Below are 9708 nucleotides of genomic sequence, written 5' to 3'. Positions count from 1 at the left end.
CATCGGAAAACACATATATAATTACATATTGTTTTTGTGATTAATCACTATGCTTTAATTATGTTCAATTTGAAGCAATGAAATTGAGGGTCACCACCACATGAGGAACTGTATTAAAGGGTCGCGGCATTAGGAAGGTTGAGAACCACTGATTTAGGAGAACCGAAGGCCGCAGGATTACTTTAGGATTCGGAGCAGCTCCAAGAAGTCTGTGTTTGTTTTTATGTGTTTTCCCTTTTCCCTCCCATTTTTGAAGTGAGGAAAAATAATAAAGCGCCTAGATTCCCACCAACATAAACCAGTGACATAGAATGATGACATTCTGTTTTCACCTCTGCCGGTGACAGGGAAGGCAAAAATAGCCAGTGGCCCAGTTCCACGGATCCCCGCCTCCCCGCCCTCCCTGATCCCGCCGGGTTCGCATCTCTAAGAATGGAGCGCGCGCGAGCCGCACTCAGCCCACGGACCCGGCCGATGATGTCAGGCGGCGGGAGCGGCCGCAGCCGGGCCGGGGAGGCCGAGGCCCCGGGGGAGCGAGGAGGGCGGGCGGCCTCGCCAGGACGACGGCGCACCCGGCCGCGCGGCGTCGCCTGGAGACGGCCCTGGCGGCACAGTGTTGCTGTAAACAGCAGCTTCCCTGTTACTATCTATAGCAGGATCGCCCGGCTCCGGGGTGCGGCGGCGGGAGGCAGGTCGGCTGTCCCACTCCCAGTTCGTCCTGAGGGCCCCGCCCCTGCCAATCCCGCCCGCCACCTCTTCAGGTGCCCACCGTCACCTCGAGGCCCGAAGGGGCGGGGGGGGTGGGGGTGGGGCGGGGCGGAGAGACAAAGGGGCTCTGCGGGAACTACGGCTTCACCCTCTGGAGGTGGCTGGTGCTGGGAACGAGCCGGGGCACTGTGACCCCGGCTGTCCTTTGCCGTGGAACCGGGAGGCCGGGGGCGTCTCGGGGCGCAAGGCACTCCTGAGCACCTGGCAGCTCCAAAGCCCCGTGTGCCGGGGCACCGAGCCGCCCCCGAGTCCCAGCGCGGAGGACTCCCGCCTGGGCCCTGCTGGGAGGAAGGTCCTTTCAGCGCCCCCGGTCCTTCCCGCTCCAAGCCTCGCTGGAAAATCACCCGATGCGGGCTCCCCCCAAACCGAGTTTCCTGGGGGACTGAATCACCCCCGCTTCCTTCCCGCGCCCCCGCCCCGCCCCCCTTTCAGACTTTCGGTCCCCCAAGAGCAAGCTGACGACCTTGTCCACATAACACCCTCTATCCCTACCCCCCGGCCCAGGCCTCTTCTCAGAACCCGGCGATTGGACCCCCTCAGACATCCTTGCGTGGAGGTTCTGCCTAATGCTTAATGTCTAGCGCCTCAGGGATCGGACAGTAACACGAATATACCCAGATACGACTGAGGAAAAAAAAATGCGCCTTCCCCCTTCAAAACAACAAAATAACAATAAAACTAAAATCCTTAGCATCGAAGACGAGGTCGGCTGTCCTTTTATTTTGGAGTCCCCGACTTTGCTTCCCAACGCAGTAACAGTCCTAGTATTGCTCGAGCTTGGGGGCTTGAGGCGAGGGGGTGAGGGTCTGCCCCCCCCACCCCCACAGTGTGCACAGAATTTGTTAGAATTGGGGATGGGGGTAGAGGCGCCTGCCTTCGCGGGCGGAGGCTGGAGCCCTCGGGCTGTATACCTGCTTCTCCCATACCTGTCTCCTGTGCTCAGAACTGCCCCTTGGTTACTGTATACCGGTAAGAAGGCGTCCCCACCCCACCCCCTACGGCGGGAACAAGGGTTCGCCTAGAACCGGGACGAATGTTCTTCGCTCGTATTGTGCCTTTCCCGCCTCCCCTCCCCTCCCCCGGCTGCAGCTCCCGCCTCCCCCCGCGCTGCACCCCAGTTGTTGGCTGCAGCCGGCGAGCAGTTCCCGTCAATCCCTCCTCCCTTTTCACAGGATGTCCATATTAGGACATCTGCGTCAGCAGGTTTCCACGGCCGGTCCCTGCTGTCGTGGGGGGGAGCCATCCCTGCAGTCCCTCATCCTAGGGGGATCTAAGGGACCCCTTGCACCCAGATTGCTAAATAATCATAAGACAAGGAAACGCAACCAGACCGGGGACCGGAAAGGGAACTGCGAGAGCGGCAGGGGCAACCAGGAGGCCGCAGAGAGGTTCAGGCTCTTGCGCCACCCCTCCGGCGCGGCAATGGTTGCGCTGTGACGTCATTGACTCATTCATAAAATGCTGCGGCTCCTCGTACTCCAACCGCATCTGCAGCAAGCAGCCCAAGAGTGGAGACAGAGCCGGCGGCGGCGCAGCAAGAGAGCAGTGACCGCGCTCCCACCCAGCTCTGCCCCAAAGCTGCTAACCTGCCTCTATCCCCTAGCCCTTCGTCTCGGCTTTGCCTAACCGCGACCATGATGTTCTCAGGCTTCAATACGGACTACGAGGCGTCCTCGTCCCGCTGTAGCAGCGCCTCCCCGGCCGGGGACAGTCTCTCTTACTACCACTCACCGGCCGACTCCTTCTCCAGCATGGGCTCTCCTGTCAATGCGCAGGTAAGGCTGGCTCCGCGCCACCGCGGGGACGGGGATTCGGGGTCACCGGGGAGGAGACACCGGTCGGGAAGCGCAGTAAGATGAGTAGGGGACTCCTCTTGAGTCGGGGACTCCTTTTGGGCCGGGAGGGAGGCTGCCCCGGCTGGAGCAGCCTTATTTTGGGAGCCCTAGACTTGTAGGGAGCGCACACGCGCTTGTCAAAGTTAGAATTGGTTCTCCTTTCCCGCGGCAGGCTCTTTCTGATCCGCCCCCGGCCCGCGCGCTCTGACTGGTCTCTGGTACCAGTTGGGGCAAACCCGTCCCAAGCAAAGACTGGCTAACTAGAGCCTGACTCCTCCAGGGAGGCGGCAAAAAACGGCAAACCCCCCTCCGCTCCCAGCCTGAAGCAGCGAGGGGGAAGGAGGGCGCAGCAGGCGGGTGTGTAAGGCAGTTTCATTGATAAAAAGCGAGTTCATTCAGGAGACTCCGGAGCGGCGCCTGCGTCAGCGCAGACGTCAGGGATATTTATAACAAACCCCCTTTCAAGCCAGTGATGCTGAAGGGATAACGGGAACGCAGCAGCGGGATGTAGGAGAAAGGCACTGCGCTGCGCCCTGGAATTCTTGGCGGAAAGGGGGAAGACCTTTCATCCAGGATGAGGGGAATATAAGAAGACATGAGCAGTCCCCGGCAGGACCGTGTCTCCTCCCTCTCTCTCCCTGCTGCATGCGGCACTGGGAAACTCACCTCACCTGCGTCCCGGACCTGCTCGCTCACGTCAGCTTCTCCTTCCTGTTTTGTTCTAGGACTTTTGCACGGATCTGGCGTCCTCCAGTGCCAACTTCATCCCAACTGTGACTGCCATCTCGACCAGCCCGGACCTGCAGTGGCTGGTTCAGCCCACTCTAGTCTCCTCGGTGGCCCCATCCCAGACCAGAGGCCCCCACCCCTACGGGGTCCCCGCCCCCTCGGCGGGGGCTTACTCCAGGGCTGGAGTCCTGAAGACCATGACAGGAGGCAGAGCTCAGAGCATTGGCAGGAGGGGCAAGGTGGAACAGGTGAGTCCTTCCGCACCTTCTCTGTGTTTTAGGGGTAGGGAGTGGGGGGAGGGCTCTGCACTGGTGTAGATGGAGAGCGCAGTGGGTAGGGGGAAGTCAATGAAGGAACTGACTACACATCCTGAACAGGGAACTCTGGCTCCAAGCCCACTCCATCTGGAATCAAGCTCTTGATAATCACACCCCCAGGAGTACCCTAATAGTTCCTTCCCTAAGGGGTCTCTATCTCATGCTTTTACTCTGGGCTCTTCATTCTCTTGCTGAGCATCTTATTTGAAATGCAAGTCACAGCCACCCTGAAGCCACAGGTTAGGAAGACATGGCTTCGCAGACGAGGTGTCAGGAAGCTGGGAAGTGGCGGGAGCCAGTTCCACTGAGGCAGGTGAATGGAGCTCATGGCAGACACTGTTACTGACTGCTGGTCTTTTTTTCCTTCCAGTTGTCCCCAGAAGAAGAGGAGAAAAGGCGCATCCGAAGGGAAAGGAATAAGATGGCTGCAGCCAAATGCCGGAATCGGAGGAGGGAGCTGACTGACACGCTCCAAGCGGTAGGTAGATTTCATGGGTTGCTTCTTGTCAAAACTTAAGGGGAAAGTTGGAGAACTGGGCATCAAGGAGCAGCGTCCTTGAGCAAGACCGTGTCTCATGCGTTGCTTTATCCCGCTGTGTACAGGAGACAGACCAGCTAGAAGACGAGAAGTCTGCTTTGCAGACGGAGATTGCCAACCTGCTGAAGGAGAAGGAAAAACTGGAGTTCATCCTGGCAGCTCACCGACCTGCCTGCAAGATGCCCAATGACCTGGGCTTCCCAGAAGAGATGTCTGTGGCTTCCCTCGATCTGAGTGGAGGCCTGCCTGAGGCTGCCACCCCCCGAGTCCGAGGAGGCCTTCGCCTTGCCCCTCCTCAATGACCCGGAGCCCAAGCCTGCAGTGGAGCCCATCAAAAACGTGCGCGGCGGGGAGCTGAAGGCTGAGCCCTTCGATGACTTCCTGTTCCCAGCATCGTCCAGGCCCAGCGGCTCTGAGACCTCCCGCTCTGTGCCAGACATGGACCTGTCTGGCTCCTTCTATGCAGCAGACTGGGAGCCCCTGCATGGTGGCTCTCTGGGGCTGGGGCCCATGGCCACAGAGCTGGAGCCCCTGTGCACCCCGGTGGTCACCTGTACTCCCAGCTGCACTACTTACACGTCTTCCTTCGTCTTCACCTACCCGGAGGCTGACTCCTTCCCCAGCTGTGCGGCTGCCCACCGTAAGGGCAGCAGCAGCAACGAGCCCTCCTCTGATTCGCTCAGCTCACCCACGCTGCTGGCCCTGTGAGCAGGCGAGGCGGGGAGGCAGCAGGCACACACCAGTGCCGCTGTCCTGAGCTGGTGCATTTCAGAGAGGAGAAACACATCTTCCCTCGAGGGTTCCCGTAGACCTAGGGAGGACCTTTTCTGTGCGTGAAACACACCAGGCTGTGGGCCTCAGAGGACTTGAAAGCATCCACGGGTGGACTCGAGTCTTTACCTCTTTCGGAGATGTAGCAAAACGCATGGCGTGTGTATTGTTCCCAGTGACACATCTGAGAGCTGGTAGTTAGTAGCATGTGGAGCCAGGCCTGGGTCTGTGTCTCTTTTTCTCTTTAGTCTTCTCATAGCATTAACTAATCTATTGGGTTCGTTATTGGAATTAACCTGGTGCTGGATATTTTCAAATTGTATCTAGTGCAGCTGATTTTAACAATAACTACTGTGTTCCTGGCAATAGTGTGTTCTGATTAGCAATGACCAATATTAAACTAAGAAAAGATAGGACTTTATTTTCTAGTAGATAGAAGTTAAATAGCGATATCCATGTACTGTAGTTTTTCTTCAACATCAATGTTCATTGTAATGTTACTGATCATGCATTGTTGAGGTGGAATGATTGTTCTGACATTAACAGTTTTCCATGAAAACGTTTTATTGTGTTTTTAATTTATTTATTAAGATGGATTCTCAGATATTTATATTTTTATTTTATTTTTTTCTACCTTGAGGTCTTTTGACATGTGGAAAGTGAATTTGAATGAAAAATTTAAGCATCGTTTGCTTATTGTTCAAAGACATTGTCAATAAAAGCATTTAAGTCGAATGCGACCAACCTCGTGCTCTTTTCATTTTGGAAGTTTGGTACGATTCTGAAAGGTATCGGAGACCAGTTTGTCAAGAAGGGTAGCTTCTGGAGGGGGACACACCCCTTTGTTTGATCTCTTATCGAAGAGGAGAAGGAAACTCTAGAGCTGTTGCTGGAATATGTTATAAATACCAGGAGTCTTCCCAGTGCACTACTACGACTCTCTACCTATAGCTTCTGAGGGTGGGAACCTGCTCTGAGATAGCTTTTGTGAGTACATGTCTTCCTGCTTCTTTTTCTGTTTTGAAAGTCAAAGGGATGAATATTTAAATCTAGTTATGCTAATATTAAATTTAAATGTCTTGATCTTAAAGGAACCCTTTTAACAAATAAAATTCAGCTTTGCACAACCTACTTTGACTTTTTAATCCAACACCATCATGTGAAGGGTTACCTCTACTCTGAAGGTGAGCAAACTGAAGAATGGTTAGAATGGCTGACTTTCTCAATGTCTCACTATTGGGATTGGAATCTTCCTCACTCATTATCCTATCGACCAGGATGAACTACCTCTTAAAAATTAAAAAAAAAAATTTTTTTTTAATTGACTTCAGAGAGAGGAAGGGAGAGGGAGAGAGGGATAGAAATATCAATGATAAGAATCACCTGCCTCTTGCATGCCCCCTACTGGGGATTGAGCCTGCAACTGGGGCATGAGCCCTGACTGGGAATGAAACTGTGACCTCCTGGTTCATGGGTCTACGCTCAACCACTGAGACATACAGGTCGGGATTAACTCTCTCTTACTACTTGGTTAAAAAATTTTTTTTCATTTGGTTAGAACCCCCGACCCCCTGCCCCGCGACCTTTTCCATCCTTAACTCTAACATACATTGATTTAGTTGGATTATTTTTCTTCTCAGAAAGAAAGGAGGTTGTTGCCCTACCCCTTAGTAATAAATACATTGTACTTTAAAAATTTCTTTAACATCATATGCCTGCCATTTACTTTACACTGGGGGAAGAAAAGTTGGCTCTGAGTATTTGAAAGCCATCTCAAACTGTACAAATAATGGTTGATCATTTGGTAAATAAAAGTTACATAACAGCTTAATGAGAAGTCAGCATGACTCTGAATAAGCTTTACCCTAGAAGTTTATCATCTTAAAGAAGAACATGACCTTTGTCTGGGACACCTCTGGTAATGGGGCACTTACACGCACAGGCACACAGCACAAAGCACGCAGGTGGTGCCCTTCCTCCCCGGCACTCAGGTGTCCTGTCGGCACCAGCTTGGAAGCCAGGGACCATGTTTGCACACATGCGGGGTGCAGAGCAGCTTCGGTGCCAGCCTTCTAATGCTTTGGCGATAATGAAAATCACTGGGTGGTTACGGGTGTCACACTCAGTCAAACAGAAAGTTTTCATTTAAAATGACAATTCCATTGAGGTTGATGTTCTTACCTGTCAGCTCCCTGCTTCTTACATAATAATTGGCATTTAAAAGCAACTTGCTTTAGGCTCTTAAGAGCACTGATATATCACACACCACTTGCATAGTATGTTTTCCTGTCTGGCAATAATAAAGACTCCCTGTTTGTTGCTCAGAGGGTATATTTTCTGTAGCCTTTAAATATGACCTGAACTAAATACAGAATTGCTGTCTTATAACTGACACCCAGTTCTGAAATAACAAGGTGATATACCCTGTAAGGACACCAGCTGGCTCCCTTCCATGTACAATAATAACAACCCATGGAAGATTTCCCAGATGGATAAAGGAGGCTGGACCTCTAGTGCCGGACACTGAACTGCTCCCGGGGACCTCACTAATGGCCCCTGTAAGCCTCATGCTGGCTATAAAGAGAGACCATTGCTTTCCATTTGACAGCCTTGACCTAGGCCTGGACACAGACCCTTCCTCTAGTTACCATGGCCCAGCTGAGACCAGGCTGCTGCATCAACAAGACTGCAGTGAAGGTCCAGGGAGAGCACCTGCACACAAGTAGTCTCTGTAACAGGCTTCTCAGAGGCCTATTGTAGGGTCCCCCATAGGGCTGACAGTCCACCAAGCTCCCTGCCAACCCTCCTCATGGGATCAAGAGGAGAAAGGAATTCCCTCTCTTTCCAGCCAAAGGGCTCCTTCCAAGTGCCCCTTTCCCGACTCACGATTCAACAACTTCCATGGATGATAGACCCTGGGAATGTCAACTTCCTTTTGGGAAAGACTCTGCTCCCTACCCACGAGATATGGCCTTCCACCGGTCTCAAGAATACAACTATCCCAGGGCACCGTCGTTCAATGCTGGTACAGAATAAATAAATATATTAGCAGGGATGGGAATAAAGATCAGAAGGGGTCGTTTCCTTATGGGGAGAAGGTCTAGTTTAGCTCACCAATGGATCCTCAGACTTGGCCCAGTGCCTGCAACAAAGTACAGGGTTAATGACTATTTGCCAGGTGGAGGAATGAATAAATTCTGCACTATTTCCACAAACAAATATATTCCTCAGATAGTCTCGAAATTCTCCTATTCCAGGCCCTATTATGATTCTAAGTTATGGGGATTTCACATCTTTTATGTCTGACTTCAGACACACACCCCACTTCTCTCTTGGCTCCTGGAATTCCTTAACGGCCTCCCCTGGGCTACCTCTGCCAGTTCACCTTCAAAGGGAATGCACAGCCATTGTGCTTCCAGCTCCAAATTAATTTTAGATGGAAAAAGGATAGAAGAAACAAAATATTTATCTCTATATCATAGTGGATGGTAGAGTTTACATCGTCTTTGCATATCTCTGCATCTTATGTAATTATCAAAATTAAAGGGTAGCGTTTAACAATTTGTTTTAATAACAGTAATTTTGAATCAACAGCAACTTTCCATGTGTGAATGAGAATAAAACAACTAGGCTATCTTTAGTAGATGAAGAAGAGACAGAGGCAAAGGAAAAGTTTTCAGATGATTACTCTAAAGAAACCATCTGAAGTTTCAATGTATTTCAAACAAAAATAAATCTAAAATAAAACAAAAAAGAAATCAATCCTTAATGTTTTGAGACTTCCCCCAAACACAGAATAATCAAATTCCTCAAAAAACAAAGGTGATATAAACATCACTTGAATGCTAAATATCAGAGCACTTTAAGCTGTGCAGTTTTGCCATAAACATTAAGCAGCCAATTCTTTTTTTTTTAAAGATATTTTTATTGATTTCAGAGAGGAAAGGAGACGAAGAGAGATATAGAAACATCAGTGATGAGAGAAAATCATTGCCGGCTGCCTCCTGCACGCCCCACACTGGGGTTCAAGTCTCAAGCCCGCAAGCCTGGGCATGTGCCCTGACCAGGAATCGAACCATGACCTCCTGGTTCACAGGTCAATGCTCAACTACTGAGCCACGCCAGCTGGGCAAGAAGCCCATTCTTGACTCCTCTCTAACTCCATCTCCTGTCCTTCTCCCCTACAGGCACTCTGCTCATGGCCTTCCTTCCATTCCTGACACATAGTGTTCCTGTTGCAGGGCCTTTGCACTGGCTGTCCCGCTGCCTGGTCCTCTTTTCCGGGGATTAGCTCCTTTCTCTCACTCAGGACTCAGCTCAAAGGACATCCCTTCCAAGAGGGCTACCCAAGTCACTCTATCTAGAGTAACTTCCCAGGTCATTCCAACCAGAGTAACCTTAGCACACACATAGTGGCCATCAGCTCTTCTGAATTAATAAGTCTTTTTTTTTTTTTTAAACTTTCAGCTCACACCGACATGGTGCTTGGGTGTGGTTCCATCAGCTGATTCGGATAAGAACGCAGAGGGGCTGGATCATTGGTGACATTGGAAGCAGGTCCCCAGGAAGGGGGCCTGTTTAAGGATATGGAGCAAAAGGCCCCACCTTGATCATAAGGATAGTCATAGAGAGTCCCCATGACTCTCTACCCCACTATCCCGCTTTGTTTTTTCACAGCCCAATATCATATCTGCAACACTTAATTTATGTTTTCTTTTTTAATCAAATTTTAAATGAAGAATGGATGTGT

General features: G+C 51.2%; 1 protein-coding gene across 1 annotated transcript; it reads left to right on the top strand.

The window, feature by feature from the left end:
- The first annotated feature begins 2270 nt into the window (after positions 1-2270).
- FOS (Fos proto-oncogene, AP-1 transcription factor subunit) lies at positions 2271-6085 on the top strand. Its single transcript, XM_070416430.1, is given in 5 exon segments — positions 2271-2543; positions 3329-3580; positions 4020-4127; positions 4253-4447; positions 4449-6085. Coding segments are annotated over 5 exon segments (1143 nt in total). The 5' UTR covers positions 2271-2402; the 3' UTR covers positions 4896-6085.
- The last annotated feature ends 3623 nt before the right edge of the window (positions 6086-9708 follow it).

This window comes from Myotis yumanensis, unplaced genomic scaffold (genome assembly GCF_028538775.1).
Source record: "Myotis yumanensis isolate MYYU_CA2020_CCGP unplaced genomic scaffold, mMyoYum1.0.hap1 SCAF_1, whole genome shotgun sequence".
NCBI classification, from domain to species: Eukaryota; Metazoa; Chordata; class Mammalia; order Chiroptera; family Vespertilionidae; genus Myotis; species Myotis yumanensis.
The sequence above is the reverse complement of the archived record's forward strand: the minus strand, read 5'-3'. Positions and strand labels throughout refer to the sequence as shown.